This window comes from Nelumbo lutea, chromosome 1 (assembly GCF_056320005.1).
Source record: "Nelumbo lutea isolate HS-2025 chromosome 1, American lotus-T2T, whole genome shotgun sequence".
Classification (NCBI taxonomy): Eukaryota; Viridiplantae; Streptophyta; class Magnoliopsida; order Proteales; family Nelumbonaceae; genus Nelumbo; species Nelumbo lutea.
In genome coordinates, this window is record NC_142684.1 from 207,936,865 (window position 1) to 207,956,013 (window position 19,149).

A 19,149-nucleotide genomic window follows, 5' to 3' on the forward strand; every position below is an offset into this window, starting at 1 on the left:
AACTCCTTTTGATGATACTTTCCAGATGAGGGCTATAAAAGAGGAGCTTGGTGACAATGATGATGATGAGGATGATATTGCTTCCCTGGAAAGAAAATTGCAGAGTGCAGGAATGCCTCCAAGTGTCTGGAAACAAGCTCAAAGAGAATTGAGGTATTCTACGGTATAAATGAAGTAATTAATCACAAAGATCCTCTATAACTGTAACCTTATGATATTATAAGAAATTTGAGAATGTGAATTCGAGGTTGAGGGCGGCCACTTTGTGTGAAGAAAAATGCCAAAGGTTAGGATCATTCCCAATCTACCCCTCCCAAGACTCCACTCCCTATAGTTGGGACCAACATTAGTTGATGGGCTAATAATGGCCTTTTATAAAAGATAAATATGGTTTAGGTCCTTCATAAAGGATCCTATTTGACACCAAACCAAAAACAAATGGTACAAAACATAATGAATATGCATCAATGCCCTTTAATGTCTAACAAGATTACAAGAATTGTTTAAAAACCTGGCATGGAGATTGAATCAATTTCCCCTCAGTGTCAATGGACCAGACAGGTCAATGGTTCGACCATTTGTTCACTAAGTCAGTGGTTTTCTTTTTTAGTAATATGGTGGACCAGAGGTTTCGAACTAGAATTATGATTGAGTCATTGGTCCAACTAGCCAGGGTCAACAATGGGTCGAAAACACTGAATAGTGATTACAGGTAGTATGGATAGAAGTGCAAAGACAAGAATGAAAAAATAAAAGCATACAAATAATTTCCCATGATACTAGCATGTCAGTTGAATAGAATAAATGACATCATCACTGGTCCAACCAGCCAGGTCAACTGTTCTGCTTGATTTTTAATTTAGATGCAATTTCAGCTTATCCGGGGCTAAAATGTGGATGAGATTAATTAAAATTGAAAAACATAAATTTACAAATAATTGTTCATAAGGATTTAAAGGTTCTAGAAGAAGTAAAAGTTCGTTCAGATTATGATAGCATGCGATATAGGAGTTATAATTAAATATAGGAATTTTTTTAATAACTAAAAGAAGTTTTATTAATTAAATACAAGATAATTTTTTGATAGGTAAACGAATTTTTATTAATTAAATACAAGATATTAACATATACATGGTACATGATGTGGAATAAATAATATGATGTGTGCTCAGAGGTTTTCATCTGGTTGGATGTTTAGGTTGGTTAGTCTTCTCTTGGGTTCTCTTTCTCTTTGTACTTCATTTCCTTGAATAAAAGGATTGTATTTCGAAGATCATCACCCTCCTTTACTTCTAGTGAGTCATAATTGGGACTTTGGTCTTAAAAGATAGTTGAGTGATGTCTAGTTGGTCTTTTTGACTGGTTTGCTGCAAGTTCTAGAGAATCTAGACAATATTTTCTTGGATTATGTGGCTTTTGTTGGGAAGGTTAATACTATGGATGCCTTACAAAAGAGAAGATCCTTTTTGTGTGCATCCTCAAATTGGTGCATGTTGGGTTTCCCTCCTCATGTGGAGGTGGGACCCAATCATATGTTGGGGTCTCTTGCCCAACACGTAACTTGAGAAAGTCAAATTGAAACACAAAATAAGGTTTGAGACTCTTGATATTCTCTCATTAGTGAGAAAGACACAAATTGTCTTGTCTTGGTTACATGTTAGTAGATAGTGGCACCCACTTTCCATTATCTTTTTTGTCTTTCTCTACAAACCTCATTTGTCTTGGTGTGAAGAGTCTCTTGGATATTCTAGGCACTTATGTTGGTATCCTCTTTTGGGAAAAGTGGAGAAGAAAAGAGTGGGAGAAGCTAATCTTTTTTTTACAAGAGAAGAAGAATAGATTCAACCTTCTTGCTATGTGAATAAGGGTATGTTTTAATGTAACTATTTTGGCTGCTGTTTTTTGCTTATTCCATCAAGCATTTGTTGGGTTTTCTTGGCTCTTCAACAGTGGTTTTGGAGAGGGCTTTGGCAGGCTTGTTTGGTGAGGTCTTTCTCATGTTTTGTTGATTGATATACATCTTGTTTGATGACTGTTGTTTTGTGTATCCAAGAGAGGTTCTTGTCTCTTGAAATTGCTATACTCTACTTGGAACTAGAGAAGTTATAACCCCATTATTTTTGTTAATAGTGAAAGATTTTTGGGTTAGTGCCCCATGGTCTTTCCTCTTTATATTTGAGAGGTTTTCCACATTAAAAATTCTGGTGCGTCATTGCTAGTGGTTTTTGATTATTTGTCTCATTGGATATTGCTTATTATTTCTCCTTTGCTATTTACATTGCTGATTTGCACACTATTAACAAAGGGTTTTAACCCCAATAGTGTATTATGTGTAAATCCTAAATAAAATTCTTCTTCTTGCTGATTAAAGAAAAAAATATTGTCCTTTTTCTGATTCAGATTCAGCAGAGAAACTGATTCAGATTCAGCAGAGATCAGGATTACAAAAGTGAAACTGCTGCTGTGTTGAGGAGTTAAGGGAAAGTCTTTTAATCCAACCAGATATATCAAGCAAGCAGTTGTGACTACTGAAGATGACCTCACTTCAGGGAGATTGGATCCATTGTTATGACCCTTCCAATCTCTCTTTTCCCTCTCTCAAGGAGCTAATGAGAAGAACATGGCCCTTCTTACCTGGAAAGGCGGTTAACCATTGCATCCTGGATATATCAATGGGTTGTGTCTAAGATGCTTAACAATTTGTTTTTCTAGATCAAGATTTATCTTTCACTGCAGAAACAAGCGATTATTGGCATTCTGCCTCAAGCCATGAATTTATTATGGTAGAATCCCTGGATAACCCTTATAGGCTTGTTTCGGTGAGGAGATCCATTGGGAATGGTTAATGCCTTAGCCTTAGTGATTGTTTGATGTTTTGGTTTTCTTGGTCCTTCTAAGTTCTAACTTGGGTAATAATGATTGTTTGATGTTTTGGTTTTCTTGGTCAACCTACCAACTTACCAAGTATGTATACCACTTGCGCACATCAATGGTTTAATTAAAGTCTTCTTTTTCCAATTACCATAAAAACTAAGGGACTGTGGTTCTCTCCCCTACCTTGAAGGGAAACGTACTTATTTCTTGCAAGTAAATAAATCTTGGTAATCTTTTTAAGGAGAAAAAGGTAATGCAGAGGACAAGAAATGTCTGAAAATTTTATTAGTGTTAAAAAAACCAATAAAACTTTTCTTAAAGGAATGCCTTTGATATGCTGGTGTACATTGAATTTAAATCTTGATATTTCAATACCTTTATGGTGAAATGCGAGAATTTTATGCTTTAATTCTGTAATCAGATTGTTTAAGTTTCTTATATTTCTAAACCATTTATTATTATCAGGCGTTTGAGGAAAATGCAACCTCAGCAACCCGGATATAGTAGCTCACGTGTTTACCTTGAGCTTCTTGCTGATCTGCCTTGGCAGAAAATCAGTGAAGGACGTGAACTAGACTTAAGAGCTGCAAAAGAGCGCCTTGACAGCGACCATTATGGTTTAGTCAAAGTGAAGCAACGAATTATTGAATATCTAGCTGTTCGCAAGGTTGGCTCTCTGTTCATGTTGGCCTTCAATTATCTTCTGTTCACTAATTGTTAATGTGAGAACTAACATGGTGCTGCTAATTTTAATGAACTGCATTGCAGCTTAAACCAGATGCCAGAGGCCCAGTTTTGTGTTTTGTGGGCCCCCCTGGTGTTGGCAAGACATCTTTGGCCTTATCTATTGCTGCAGCTCTAGACAGAAAATTTGTGCGGATATCTCTTGGCGGTGTCAAGGATGAAGCTGATATTAGAGGGCATCGAAGGACATATATAGGAAGCATGCCAGGGCGTCTTATTGAGGGACTAAAGGTTGAAAGTGGATTTTCCTTGCTTGTTGCTACAAGAGACTTTCATGGTGGTTATATATAATTATGTTTTTGTCATGGAATATATTTGTGGTTAGGGCATCTGCAGTGGTTTCACATGGTCAGTTGCAGAGTGTTGGGTCTAGTATTTTGTGGGTCCTACTAAGAGATCCTATATGTTGGCACCAATTATACTGAATGGTCTTAGCAATCAAAGTCAATGTGCAGTTTAGAAAATAAAAGCTGCTTCAGAAAAAAGCTAACTCATACTAATGAAATTCATTGGAACATGATAAAATTAGATTGGGTTGACTTGTATGCAAGTATTCATCATTTATGGTCTTCTACCATGTTCTAGACTTTATGGTATTGATCTTTACTATATATTGATGAAACTTACCTTGGTTTCAGCCTTCATCTTCTCCCCGACACTTTCTCTTCATTTATTTTCCTCCTTCCACACTCATCTCTGTCTTCCTTTCTCTCTCCTCTTACATGTGCATTTGCATGTGCCACTCAACTAGTCCTTGAAATCTAGAAACAATCTTTCCCCGTTACTTTTGTTGCCCTTGGCTCAGTTGTCAGCTTTGTAGTCATATCCATTGTTACTATCATTCCATTACTAGACTGTGCTCCTGAAAACCAACTGTTTCAGTAGTAGTCTTAATTTAGTTCTCTTAATGGTTTCCCAATAGTACATTCATTTGTGTTTTTAATGCATTCAAAAAAGAAAGAAAACAGAAACTATAGATGCCTTGGTATAATAGGTCCAGTTAAACAGATCCAACCCCCCCCCCCCCCCCCCCCCCTAAAGAAAATTGTTGTAGTGTCTAGAGATACACATCTGTCAGGTCAGGCATATTTGATCTCTACCTGGTAGTTACATTGCATTGCTTGCATTTGTATGTATTTTCTATGTCCTTATAACTTTGCAACTTCCTGACTCCTGACATAGATTGACACGTGTTTTGATTGTTAAATTGTAGAGGGTAGGTGTAAGCAATCCTGTTATGCTGCTAGATGAGATTGACAAAACTGGTTCTGATGTCCGTGGAGATCCAGCTTCTGCACTGCTGGAAGTTCTTGATCCAGAGCAGAACAAAACCTTCAATGATCAGTATCCAGATTTCTTTATATTTCATTGCATATTATCTTTATGTAGTTCATTGTTTGCAGTTATATTTGCTCTATACCCTGGTGAAGTTTTTACTCAATGATTATTGGCTTTTTTATGAGTTTTTTAATAGTAAAAACCAAGAGAAAATATTAGTAGGAAGAAGTTTTAACTTCACTTTAATCTAGTTGTGTATCTAAATAGGATTCTCATCAATGGACTTGGATATACAAATTTATTCCTTAATTGAAAATAATCAGCTATTTAAATGTTCCTTTTGACCTTTCAAAGGTGATATTTGTTGCAACTGCAAACAAGATCCAGCCCATCCCTCCACCACTCTTAGATCGAATGGAGGTCATTGAGCTGCCTGGATATACACCTGAAGAAAAGCTAAGGATAGCCATGCGGTATTTAATTCCAAGAGTGCTTGATCAGCATGGATTGAGTTCTCAGTACCTCCAAATTCCTGAGGTAATGAAAAGTGTTTGTCTTACTGTATCTTCCAAAAAAAAATGTCATAGCCTACTTATCTGAACAACCAAATATTAGCATGATCTCAGTCTCTTGATCATATGTCATGCCACCATGGTATTAAAGCACAAGTTTCTTGGAATTCTTACATTATATTTTTTTTCTCTTAAGTTTCAACTTCTCTTATTGTTTCCCCTTGACCATTCTTCTTATCTTTCATCTTTTTTCCCCTGATGAGTAAACCATCCAGACCAGGATTTGTTCACTTAAAGTCTCATGGTGCAGTTTAATTCCTTATCTGCTTTCTTATTTTTTATTTGAAATTAGACATGATTAACAATAAGGTACAATGAATGGGGTTTCTTTGTGCATGTAGCATATTCTTTTCAACATAATTAGTAATAGGTATTATTTATCAATGGTTTTGGTTAAAGAGAAAATTTTCAGCAGATGTTTAAGTTGTTATGATCATCTAGGGCCTTTTGAGAATAATCTCTAAATTGTTGTAAAAATAAATACCTTTTAAGAATAGAAATCCTCTCCCTAGCGCAAGGCTTGAAGCTTGGCTTCTCTCTTTGTCTTAAAAGGATTATGGTGCAATCTGACACACATATTGTGTGGGCTGGATTCTTTCACCCTTTATGTTTCATAGAGGAGTGAGATCATTTCCATCCATGTTGAATAGCTCGTCTAAATCTCAACACTCTATGGCAGGTGGCTTCACAAGAAACAAGGTGGAAAAACTAAAGCCATATTGGGGGCCTTTTAATCTGGTATAAATTCATACTATGGATATTTAAGTATTGCGTTGTAGGTGAATCTCTGAATCATCTTCTGAGATTTTGAGGTTTTCAAATGTTGGGGCTTTTCCTCCTAACTTTTTGCCCAACCATCAGTACTATTTCTTTCATCATGCCAACAAAAAAAAATAATAACGTGAAGAGCTACAAGAACAGCAATAGTTTAGGTGCTTTGGGAGGAAAGGAACAATGGAATCTTCCAAGAGCATGCGAAATCTTGGGAGGATTTAATTGAGAACATTATTTTCAAGGTTGCACACTGGTTAAAGACTCTGGACTTTTTCAAGGACTTTTCCTTGATGATATTATAAGGAATTGGTTTGCAGTGGTGCATTCCTCATCGTCAAGGTCTTTGATTTAGGAAAATTGGGCTCCTCCAGTAATCCAAAGATTTAAACTAAACCTTGATGGATGCTCCTCTGGCAACCTGGGTTCTTCGGGCATAGGTGGTGTCATAAGAGATGAAGGAAGAATTGTGGCTTTGTTTTCTGGGCCAATAGGAGTGGGTGACTTGCTATGTGCTGAAACACTAGCTCTCTGTCTAGGGCTGAGATTGGTGAAACAGTTGAGTTTTCAACAGATTGAGGTGGAAAAGGGTGGCTGCAAATAGGTACTATGGGGACATCAACTCACAGGCAGAGCTTGAAGGAGATTACAAGCCTTTCAAGAGAGTTTGGAGTGTTTAGATGGGTTAGAAGGTCAGCAAATGGTTTGGCTGATTCTCTAGCCAAAAAGGGGCAAACAGGGGAGAATTATTCAGGGCTGAGTTGTAATAGTAAACTTGCTGAGGGGTCAGGAGCCCTAGTATAAGGGATTGGACCTTCAAAAAGGAAAAGAGATGTTTTTGTATTATTTTTTATCATTTTTTATATGGTAGCTTCAAAGGTGCTAAACCAAATAGCCAAGTCTATAGAAAAAGGTAAAGTGACAAACCACAACTTAATTCAACAAGGTTTTGTCCCAAATTCTGTGGTCAGATACATGAATCCTATTCTGCAATTATTGATTGAAAAAAATCCTGATCAGCAATTGCATTCTTTCCTGAGGCAGGTAAAAAGCAAGTCATGCTCCCTAATGCAAGACACAGGCACACAGCCCTTATGCTGTCAGCGAAGAAACCAACTACAATGATACTCTCCTTAGTCCTTAAAGTTTTAATAATGAAAGTGCTACCTCTAGGTTGGGAGCTTGATGCTAACAGAAACACTAGAGACAATGAATTAAGACAGATCCCTTTATATCTTTGAAATTAAACTTTCAATTCACAATCACTAGGGAAAATGCTAAATCTTTTCGTTAAAGAATTTGCAATTCACATTGAATGGACTGAAAGGGTCGATTTTTAACTGGTCTAATGTTTCACGTGACCCACATGAATGGAAGATAGATCAATCATTCCCACATGAATAGAGGATAATCAATCATTCTATGGATCCCTATTAGGTATATGTTCATTCTGGTTGGATCGCTTTGGTTGTCTAATCTATATACGTTCTTTTTTTTTTTAATTGATCCACATACTTTTCTTTTTGAGTGACAGGGATGCCACTTGTGCATTTCAAGAGGAACATTACACAGGGTGATGTAATTGCAATTTTATATTTTAGTATATTAGATATCATTAACATGCTAAATGGTAGATTCTAGTTCCCTGCATATGTGCTGTGTTCTTTTGGTTTCCTTTAACTTAGGATGCACCATTGATGGATTTTTAAATTCATATGCCAATGTACTTGGTACATCATGCAGTGATGTGCTCATATCCTGGAAAGTGTCTTTCATGGTTTTTGCTTAGTCATGCACGACATAGCATGATCTTTTTCTCACTGTACATCTTGGTGAATAGGATGTAGTGTATGATATTTATTTTTGTTCTTTGGAGTCCTCGTTGCACATGATTTTTGAACTTATTTGATTGATTGCTGTGAATGTGGCAGTCTATGGTGAAACTTGTAATTCAGAGATACACTAGAGAAGCTGGTGTGCGAAATCTGGAGAGGAACTTAGCTGCATTGGCTCGTGCAGCTGCAGTTAGAGTTGCTGAGCAAGAACATGCAGTACCACTTAGCAAAGATGTACAACAGATAGCTGCACCAATGCTGGATGCTAGGCTTGTAGAGGGAGCTGAAGTAGAAATGGAAGTTATGCCAATGGGTGTTAACAATCATGAGATATCAAATACTTTCCAGAATACTTTCACTATGGTGGTGGATGAAGCTATGCTGGAAAAAGTACTTGGGGTAATTCATCCTCATCTTTCTTAATATGGAGTCAATTGAAAGCATTGTGCCTTCATGAAATCTGGTGTAATTATTAAGCACATTCTTAGCAATCAGGTCTGTCCAAATGTTAGGCTGATTAAAGCCATTTCTCTATTGGGTGAATCCTGAAAATGGAATGGCTGAATGACACATGGACAATTGTTTGAAAGTTTCATGTGCTGGGAGTGTCCACTTCCATTGGTTTGGGGTTATGGCTAGCCATAGGATGTCCCAAGGTTTGCTGATCTGAATTAGTGGGGCACATATGCTATGATTCTATGCTTTCTTGAAATGAATCCAGACTGAGTTCTGCTTGAATACCCAGGTTTCCTCCTATATTTATTTTTCAGATTTAGTTTTTCACTGTACTTGGTATAGCTGATCATATATTGTGGTGGTACTATGCTGCAGCCTCCAAGGTTTGATGACAGAGAGACTGCAGAACGAGTTGCAACTCCTGGAGTATCAGTTGGGCTTGTTTGGACCTCCTTTGGTGGGGAGGTTCAGTTTGTTGAAGCCACAACTATGGCAGGAAAGGGTGATTTGCATCTTACTGGGCAACTTGGTGATGTTATCAAAGAATCAGCACAGATAGCACTAACATGGGTAGGTTTCTCCATATTTTTTTAACTTGTTTTGATTTCTTCTGACATGCTTACACCATGAATTATGTTTATTCCTGTAAGGAGAATAAAATGCATGTTAACAATAAAAGGAAGAACAAAATACCTGTTAGTGCATCCATAACTTAAAGAACAAAACTAAGAGTTTGGACATTATAATATCTTTTAAGAGTTGAACTAAATTTTCCAAATAAAATTTATGATTTATTTAACATTGAAGCCATTTCCTCTGCTCTTTTGAGTATCCCTTCTGCATAAGGGGATGACTATTCCTTCTATTCTACTTGATTGTTTGTTTGGTCTTTCTTTTTGAGAGGAAATCTTCCTAGTTGTCATCCATATACAACTAGTTCTATCCAAATGCATATTTCCCAACATTTTCAGGGAGATTGCAGTTATAGTTCTTTATATTGCTTAAAATAACCGATGCACCTTTGCTTGTCAGAACCACAATAACAGGGGAAAAGAAAGAAAATATGATCAAGACAATGACTTAAAAGTTATTTTTTGCATTTAACAAAATTCAAGCATTGAAGTTCTTTTTCAAAACCTATCTGATCAAGACAAAGACTCATTCTAAAATGTGTGATATTTATGCTGAAATATGGCATATAGACCAGTGTTTTAAAAGCGCAAGGCGCAAGGGCCATTTTGCACCTGAGGTGCAAGGCGAGGCGCACAATTAAAGAAAAAGCTAAAAAAAAAAATCAAAAAAATTATAAAACGTACTATTAATGAAAATGTAAACTTAAGTTTTAAAATAAATGTTTTAAAAAACCTATTATCTAAAATTAAAGTACGTAAACATAATATGTAAAGCATATTCAAATGATAATTTAAAAATGAAATCAAACATATAAAAACATTTTCAAGCATATAAAACCCACAATGTCTACATGCATCATAAAACGGCTTTGTTGAATTACTCTAATGGCATGGTCGTGTTGATTTTGTTTTCTTGTTCATTTTGGAAATCAACTCAATAATTCAGCAAAGCCTTGTCCGACCATATGGGGTCAACTTCTTATCCCTCTTCGGTGTGTCTTTTAATTATTTCTCTAAAATTTCTTTGATTTTTTTTATATCTTCAGGAAAGTAAATCTTTTTAACTGATCTAATTTTCTTGACTTCCTAACTGAAGTAAATTTTTTTTTTGGAAGAAAAAGTTAACTTTATTTGAAGAAAAGAAAGGTACATGAGGAGATGTACACAGCAATTAAGCACTCAGAAAGTTACATAGGCAAAAAACTATCACTAGAAAGGGAATCCCTGTGAGCGCCAGATTTAGCTAGACTGTTGGCTTTAGAATTTAGCTCCCTCGGAATCCAGACTACATGAGCATTTAGAGAAGAGAGGATGTCTCTCGCTTCAGCCAGGTAGTGGGCTAAAGCCCAAGGCCCACTGTCAGGGTTAGAAAGCCAGTTAATGGTGTTGGCTGAATCTCCTTTAATGGTAAGGTTTAGTAAGCCCATGTCTTTTGCAATCCTTAGAGCTGCCATGACTTCGGCTTTTGTTTAGGAGGCTATCCCAATCGGCCCACTAAAAGCCCATCTGATATTGCCATTTCTGTTTTGAATTACCCCTCTAATACCCGCAGCACCTGGGTTTCCAAAAGCACTCCCGTCAAAGTACAAGATCGTTTCCCCTTCCACTTCAGGTCTGAAGTAACTCCTCTGAAGTAAATTGAGTTGGAGGTCAACAAGAAACATCCATAAAAGATTATAGAAATCAGCTGCTTAAAGTTTTTTGTTCTGTTGGTAAACACCCGGTTGTTTCTCTCTTCCCAAATGCTCCAGAAGATAGCATGAGCAGCAGACAGCCATAAAGTTTTTCCTCTTTTGCTTAAACCTCTTCCGGGAATACCCAGCAATCAACCACATTTTCTGGGAATACCCAGCTGTATTCAAAGAGTGATAGACAGAAATTCCAAAATTTTCTAGTTTCCTCACAGTGAATCAAGATGTGGTTGGTAGATTCCCCAGCTTTAAGGCAGAAACAGCACACATGGGGAGATAGATAATGCCTTCCATGATTCTTTTTCTGAAGGAGGTCGTAAGTATTGGTTTTCTTTAAGCTGGCTTCCCACACAAAAAAGCATACACTGGAAGGGATATGAGCACACTGAATTCTCTTGTAGGGGTACTGATCAGTAGCTTGATCTTCCCTAACTAAGGCCTTGAAGGGATATGAGCACACTGAAAACTTACCTGATGGGTGAAGGGTCCAAACACGGAGATCTGGGGAAATTTGGGAGAGGTATACCTCTCTCAGGGTATGCAAGAAGCTAGTGATTTCACTAAGTTCCACGTCCCTTAATGGTCTCCTGAGATTTAGATTCCAGTTGAAGTAAGGGGGGGAGGGGGGTAAAACCTGGGATATGGAAGCTTCTTGGTTTATGGTAAGGCTGAATAGGCGAGGGAAGGAGTTGGCTAAGGTAGAATTACCCCACCATAGATCAGTCCAAAACTTAATTCTATCGCCCTTTCCCACCTTATATCTGATAAAGGATATGAAAAAAGTGTAGTTTGAGATTATACTTTTCCAAGGGTGGTTGCCTTTGACCCGATTCAAGTGGAGCTTGCTATCCCAACCGTTGGCGTGCTTTCCGTATTTGCTAGTAATTACAGCAGTCCAAAGTGCATTTGGTTCAAGAGGGAATCACCACAACCATTTACTGAGAAGAGCTGAGTTTCTTTCTTTCAAGTGGCCTACTCCCAATCCACCTCCCTCCTTTGGTTTGCTAACCTGAGACCACTTCACAAGGTGAGAGCCTCTTTCCCCACCTCCTTCCCAAATGAAGTTTCTCTGAAGTTTTTCTACCTGAACTGCTATCTTGTTGGGCATGCGGAAGATAAAGAGGTAGTAGGTGGGAAGGTTTGCCAATGCTGCTCTAACTAGAGTGAGCCTCCCCCCTGTTGACAAGTAGTTCCTTTTCCATGTGGCTAATTTCTTCTCACATTTTTCTAGAATTGGTTCCGAAAAGTTTTGATTTCTCAGGTTTCCTCCAAGGGGCATCCCCAGATAGAGGAAGGGGAGGTTTTCTGCCTTACATCCCAAGATCTCTGTGAAAGTGTCCAAGGAGCGAGTACCAACTAGATTTAGGTCAGCAATACTGCTCTTTGCAAAGTTTACTTGCAGTCCAGAAATCCTTTCAATACAGGTGATGACCCATTTCAGATTTGATACAAATTCTTCATCAACCTCTAGGAAAAGGATGGTATCGTTGACAAACTGGAGATGAGATATCTGGGTGGCTTCCCGTCCGACTTCAAAACCTCTCAAAAGACCAAGAGAGATAGCCTTGTTCACCTGTTGGCTAAAGATTTATGTGACTAGAGTAAAGAGCAATGGGGAGAGGGGGCAGCCTTGTCTTAATCCTCTGCCAGCATTAAAATATCCTTTTGGTTGCCCGTTTATTAGAACTGAGAACCAGGTGGAGCTTATACATCCCTCAACCCACTGAATCCACTTGTTTCCAAATCCCATTAATCTCATTATTTCTGTGAGACACTCCCAATCTACTTTGTCATATGCTTTTTCCAAATCGAGTTTCACAATCACCCCTGGTTTTCCATTCATCTTCCTCTCTTCGACGCATTCGTTTGCTATTAGGATGCTGTCAATGGTTTGTCGCCCTTTGACAAATGCAAACTGATTTGGGGAAATGATTTTTTTTTATGAATGATAATAAATTTATTAATTCAGAAGCAGATTTAGAGTGAGTTCATACAACATCCCAGGGAGAGGCACGAGCTGCAGCCCCTCCTTGAATCTTACAAGTAAATTAGGAAAGAAAAGCAAGAATCACAACTGAGCCCAAAACAATTCTTCCCTATTTACCGCTTGCTTAGCTAACACATATGAAAAAGTATTTGCTGATCTCCCCACCCACTGTACAATGACCAACATATTCCTTGTCAACAAACTAAATTTCTTCATTTCATTCTTGTAACGCCACATAGCCTCTTCAGGATTTTTCAACCAACCCACCACCACTTTAGAATCCCCCTCGATTGTTAGGTGTTGGACCCCCAGCTGGTTTGCAAATTGCACCCCTTGTACAATAGCTAAAAGTTTTGCCTTGATGGAGTCCCCAATTCCCAAGGGACCTGAGTAGAGCAACTAAATCTCTCTCTTCTCATTTCTCAAAGCACCCCGCATTCCGGAAAATCCTGGATTACCCATGCTACTTCCATCCAAGTTTAACTTTAGTGAGCTTTTGGATGGAGGAGACCAGCTTGTAATTTGTTTGCCCTTTAGAGATGAACACCTCGCTATTGCTGACCAATTTCTCCAAAGGTCATTAAAGGATAATTGATGAAAGATTTTCAAGGTTTTCAGCCAAGGTATTGCCCTATTTAACACAGTCTTTCAATTCCTGACTGCTCCTTTCCTTTTCTTGAAAAATTCTAATATTCCTTTCTTCCCAAAGAGTCCAAATCAAGGCAGCACGAGCACATCTCTACATAATTCTCCCTATTGTTGTAGGCCAATAAAAGGTAGAATGGTTGAAGAGCATGTGAACTTCTGCTGGTAGACTCCAACTACTCCCAAACAACTAAAGTAGCCAAGCCCAAAGGTTTGATAAAATTGAGGAATTGAGGAAGGGTGTTGTGAATGGCCTTCCAAGGTGTTGTTAGGTTAGCTTGCCTTGATACACCACCATCCCATGAATGCTTCCCACCACCTCATGCCACAATCTCTCTCTTTTCGATGGCCATCGCCACAACCATTTTCCTAACAGAGATTGATTTTTTCTAGTTACCCTCCCAAGTCCCAAACCCCCCTCTTCTTTACTTCTGCACACAATTTCCCAATTATCTAAGTGATCATTTTTTTCTTGTCCCGACTCCCACTTGATTTTTTCTAGGGGAAATGATTTCCCCTTGGAGTTTTTTTAGTCTTTCGACTAGAACCTTTGCTAAAATTTTGTATACACTCCCAGTCAAGCTAATAGGTCTGAAATCTTTTGCTTTTAGAGTACCCTTTCTCTTGGGAATCAAGCATATGAAATTAGAATTGTTTCCTTTGTTGACAATGGCTGAATGATAGAAATCATTAAACACCTGCATCAAATCTGAACTAATTATGCTCCAACAAATATGATAAAATAGAATTGGGAAACCATTAGGGCCCGAGGCTCTATCTCCATCCATGCTAAAGACAACATCCTTCACTTCTTGATCTTGAAACTCTCTTTCTAACCACTGACTATTCTCCTCCGACAATTTAAACCCTTCCCAAAAGCTTATGGAGAGTTTTCTGTTTTCTTTCTTTGAGTAAAGATCTTTAAAGAAGTATAAGAAAGCTTCAGAAATTTCCTTAGGGTCTGTTTGATTGCTGAGAAAATTGGACTGAGAAAGGATGGAATGAGAAATGTTGGGATGAGAAAAGGTAAATTTATTTTCTCAGTTAGTTGTAATGTGTTTGTTTGCTGAGAAAAATTTTGTGAGAAAATCCACTTTCTAGTGTTTGTTTACTGAGAAAAATTTTGTGAGAAAACCTGTCCATGCATTCATAAAAGAAACTACTAGAAACTAAAATTTCTCTATTATTTGGACCTGTTGGTACATCAAAGAAGTTGCATTCAATAACATATTTCATTCAAAAAGTCATACATACATCAATAAATCATTTGAATTTGTCTTTAACCTGTAATTAGTTCATCAATGCCAATAGTTCAACCTATTCATTCCATGTAGTCATAATCATCCATATACCAATAAATCCATTTGTGGTAAAATATAACAATTCATTCCACCTAATACAAGTAGATTGACCATCGCAAAAAAAGGGACAACAATCAAATTGCCAATGCATCCCCAAAAAATATAGAAAATGTACGCAAAGGCTCAACCATCAAAACAAGTTTTTGTCATATATAATTAGTACTAATTTGTTAATAAATGTGAGTTATAGTAGTTTAAGTCTTTTATCCATCCCTTCAATATGGAGGCCCTAACTTCATTTGAAGCCATGCCTTCCTCAAATTTGGCTCCACTTCGTAAAATGTCATAACTCGACTTTCAGACTCAGCTAAGAAGTCATATGCTTTCATAAAAAATTCTACTGAACATCCTTCTAGGCTCATAACATCGACATACACCTTTTCCTTGCTAAATAAACCAAACCCTCTCTCAACTGCAGATGCAAGTTTCCCGAGATGTGTAGTAATGTCTTGCACTTGTTCAACAACAATTGCAGCATATGACTTCCGTTTTCCTAAAACTCTTCCTTCTGCAAAACTACTTCCTTCTTGTAAAAGCTGCTTTCCCCATTCTCAATTGGTTATAACAATCTATTTTTTTTTGTCCATATAATCTATCCAATAAATCCCTTCGTTCAAAATCCCTGGTTCACGGATGGTTCCCTATCAATATAATCCACATATTCTTGCAACAATGAAAATGTAACTGCAACCGTAGCAGTTGCAGCCCCAACAATTGCATAAAGCAAATTTTGCTCCATCTATTCATAGAAAATAAATAAATAAATAAATAAATACATTGGGGAATTCATTCTAGAATGCCTATATAATTTACATGCTGGAAAATCGCATGTAATTGTAATAAAAGATTTCATGAAAAGTATAAATCTAGTCATTTTCCATCCTTTTTGGGCTTTAAAGCTATCATTTGATATCTTCAATAACTTGCTATCATTTGATATGGAAACCTATGGTTTGAAATGAATGGTCATTAGGATAGGGTGTTAAGCATAATTATTCAACATTTGCTTTTTAGAAGCAAATGGTTTTATAGGTGTTCCTACTTAATGGAACAATGATGAAGCCAGGAATCTTTAAGCAACGATTAGAGAAATAAATATTAACAGAGAAATAAACAATATTAACAGATTTTTAAGCAATCTTTAAGCAACAATTTGCTTTTTAGTAAACAATCTTTAAGCAATCTTTAAACAATATTAACAGAGAAATAAACAATCTTTAAGCAATCTTCAAACAATATTAACAGAGAAATAAACATTCTTTAAGAAACAATTTGCTTTTTAGTAAGCAGATTTTTCATTTTTGCTTGCATAAACAATATTAACAGAGAAATAAATAATTGCTAATTACAGATTTTAGCTGTTAGTGATGCTGCTCAAGGCACACATTTGGGTTCTTGGGGCAAATTGACTGGAGTCAACCTGAAAGGATATCCTAACTTCTTGAAACTGGAAACAGAAGGAATGGATTTTGAAGACTTCCATAGGAATAGAAACTCAACAAGGTGTAATCAGTGAATTCATGTGGAATATCATCACTGGATGCGTCTTCCAAGAGGGTGAACTCAACAGTGATCACAGTAGTTATCTTCTGGTGATCAGAATGCAGCGAGTGGGAAACTAGAATCTGGACCAGGCAGACAATGTCAAATGGCCAAAGGCCTGCAAGGTGATATCAACAGGAACGGAAGAAAAGTAGGAACTTACAATTTGTAATTTACATTTCAAGGGTAAGTAGTTTGGTGATTTACAAAAGGGGGACGCTGAGAAAAAGAGAGACTGGAGAGTGGAGACTCCAAATCAGATGTGGACCCATTCACTGTCAAATCATTAGTTCTGGGTAGGATCTTTGATTATTGAGACTCCATTTATCTACTTGAGTGAAAGAACCATGAAAAGAGAGAGGAGGGCATTAAAATGAACCAATCTGTTGAAACGCCATGTCAGGCTCCAGGAGCAACCTTACCAAATCCTATTTTGATTGTTCCAATCAAATTAATACCTGTGAAGGTGATTAGTTTTCTTGTGTGAGGAGTTTTGGAACATTCAACATTGCCGAATGTAAACATTCATGTGATTGATGGTAATAGTATGGCTGGAGAGTGGAGAGTGGATGCTTGATCACTAGGGGACTGATATAGTGCTCCTGCAGAATTACCTTTTCTTCATGCAAGAGAAGATCAAGGTTGAGTGCTGCAGAAGTACTCCAGAATGGCAGAGGTATGCAGGGGCAATAAATCCAAGTTGTTAGTTTCATTTTTTTAATCCTATACTACTGGAAGGAAATATAACCTTACTGCCATAGCCCCACATGTTGAAGTTACTTTGAAGGTGATGGATAATGTGACTAGGGTAGGAAAAGAAGAGAATGTACTATAAGAGAAGGGAATGGACATAAAAGAGACACATTAATTCATGCACTGGGGTGTCTAAGGAACAAGATGCAACTGGAGTTGTGTTGGGATCTGCAAGTGGTACATGCTTTTATTGGCTGTCTTTTGTTTGGGGGGTGGAATTACAGAATCATTGTGCACTGGCTTTCTCTATTTTTGTGAAATAGTTGAATTTTGGTTTTTTTTTTTTTGTGTGTTTTTCTGGTTAACTCTAAGTTGGGGGGTGGAATTACAGCTTTTAGCTGGAATCTTTCTTTGAGACAGTATACTAACTCTAAGTTAGAAAAAAAAAACACCCAAGAACATAATATGATCTACTATAGGTTGAATTGGTAAATGATAGAACCTGAAAATAGAATATTACTAAAACCAAGCTTTCTCAAGCTAACTAATTTGGCCCATAGACTCTTAGACTTCTAAGTTATAGCTACAATGATGCCAGTGGTTTGATGGTCATAGAGTAATTCAAAATTGTTTATAAATTCAAGTCAGTGCAAATGAATTATTGAGATCAAATCTAAATGGTGTATGTGCTGCATTTGATAAATGTTGAAGAAAGTGACTTATTCAATTTGGATGATAATTTAGGCTCAGCTTGGGAACAGTCAAAATACTATATATATATATACAGAGAGAGAGAGAGAGAGAGAGAGAGAGAGAGAGAGCAAATGCAATGTTTTGTTTAGAAATACCATGTACAAGGTTTTGTACTGAAAACATTTGTATTTGCAGTCCTCCCAAATTGAGTATAAAAGGAAACTAAAGAGGATAGAAAACTGAAGAGAAATTAAAAAAAAGATGTTCAATGTGAAGAGACTACAAACCAATAACTTCATCTCTTTACCAGCATCATCACTTGCTAATCACACATATTTTAACTTCATCAATAACTAGCTAACAAATACATAGCAGGCATCTTTTGAAAATTCAGGGTCCGAATGGTTTGTGGAAATAGGAGTCCAGAATTGAAATTAGAATGGTCTGTTTTTTATTCTAACTGTTTAGTTGAGTGTAATCGAAATTCCATACGCATTCCAACTCTTGATGAATTGGCATTCCCCAATATGAGAAGATGATCATTCTCTCCCCTTCCCATGAGAATGAGAATCCATTTTGACCAATTCTAATTCCAACTATTAACCAATTCCCTTCATAGTTCAGTTTCCTGCGAGGTTTAGATTTAGAACACACTTTTTTTCCACTGCCTGCCGTCCCACCACAACCATTTTTTCTTCCCATTTATGGCAGTTAGCTGGATATAAGCAGCTGCTTAGCCTCCTTATATAATGCAGCATTTATCACATACCCAATTTGATTTTAACGTACAAAACACATATTTACTTGGACAGATTTAACTTGAGACAGCATCGAGTAGTTTTACTTGGACAGATTTAACTTGAGACAGCAAAGAAACACTCATTGTGACCCTCTGAGTGGTGACAAATTCCTAGGCAAGAGATCTTCTAAACTCTGAACCACAAAACTGAAATAAAGATTTCAATTAGGTCTATTTGGCAGCCAAAATCAGAGGTCCCAGCCTAAGAAAAGCAAAGCTAAGGCCTACCAAATGATGCCCTTTTATGAAGATAGGGCCATTGTGTGAGACGGGATTTCAAATTCTTTGATTCCTCTTCCCTCCACAGCTTTTCCTTTCGTCCATGGAATAAAGCTAATAAACAAAAGCTTGTAAAGGAAGAGAATACAGACACCCTTCTTCCCCCCATTGCCCTGTTCCACCCCTCTAACTTCTCTTGTCTTGGGCAGAGAGGAAGGTGGAGAAACCATGAAATTGCTCGAGGATCCCAGCTCTTTGAACCAATGTCTGATTGATTCCACCAATCACTTCCCCTACCGTAGGTGGATTCTATTTATCTCCAAACAATTATCTCTCTAGTAGGTCTACATTTAACCT

The 19,149-nt window shown here is 37.3% G+C and overlaps 1 protein-coding gene across 6 annotated transcripts in view; it reads left to right on the top strand.

Annotated features, from left to right (window-relative positions):
• The window catches only part of LON2 (lon protease 2), a 32,997-nt gene that overhangs the window by 6,935 nt on the left and 6,913 nt on the right, over positions 1 to 19,149 (top strand). For all 6 annotated transcript variants that reach the window (XR_016104623.1, XR_016104624.1, XR_016104625.1 and 3 more), the window contains 7 exons: positions 26 to 153; positions 3,340 to 3,541; positions 3,643 to 3,849; positions 4,832 to 4,962; positions 5,220 to 5,433; positions 8,171 to 8,473; positions 8,906 to 9,100. Coding sequence is in view for 3 of the 6 variants with exons in the window: in XM_088962628.1 (XP_088818754.1) it covers positions 26 to 153; positions 3,340 to 3,541; positions 3,643 to 3,849; positions 4,832 to 4,962; positions 5,220 to 5,433; positions 8,171 to 8,473; positions 8,906 to 9,100 (1,380 nt within the window). In the remaining 3 variants the exon portion in view is untranslated. The remainder of the gene's footprint in view (positions 1 to 25; positions 154 to 3,339; positions 3,542 to 3,642; positions 3,850 to 4,831; positions 4,963 to 5,219; positions 5,434 to 8,170; positions 8,474 to 8,905; positions 9,101 to 19,149) is intronic.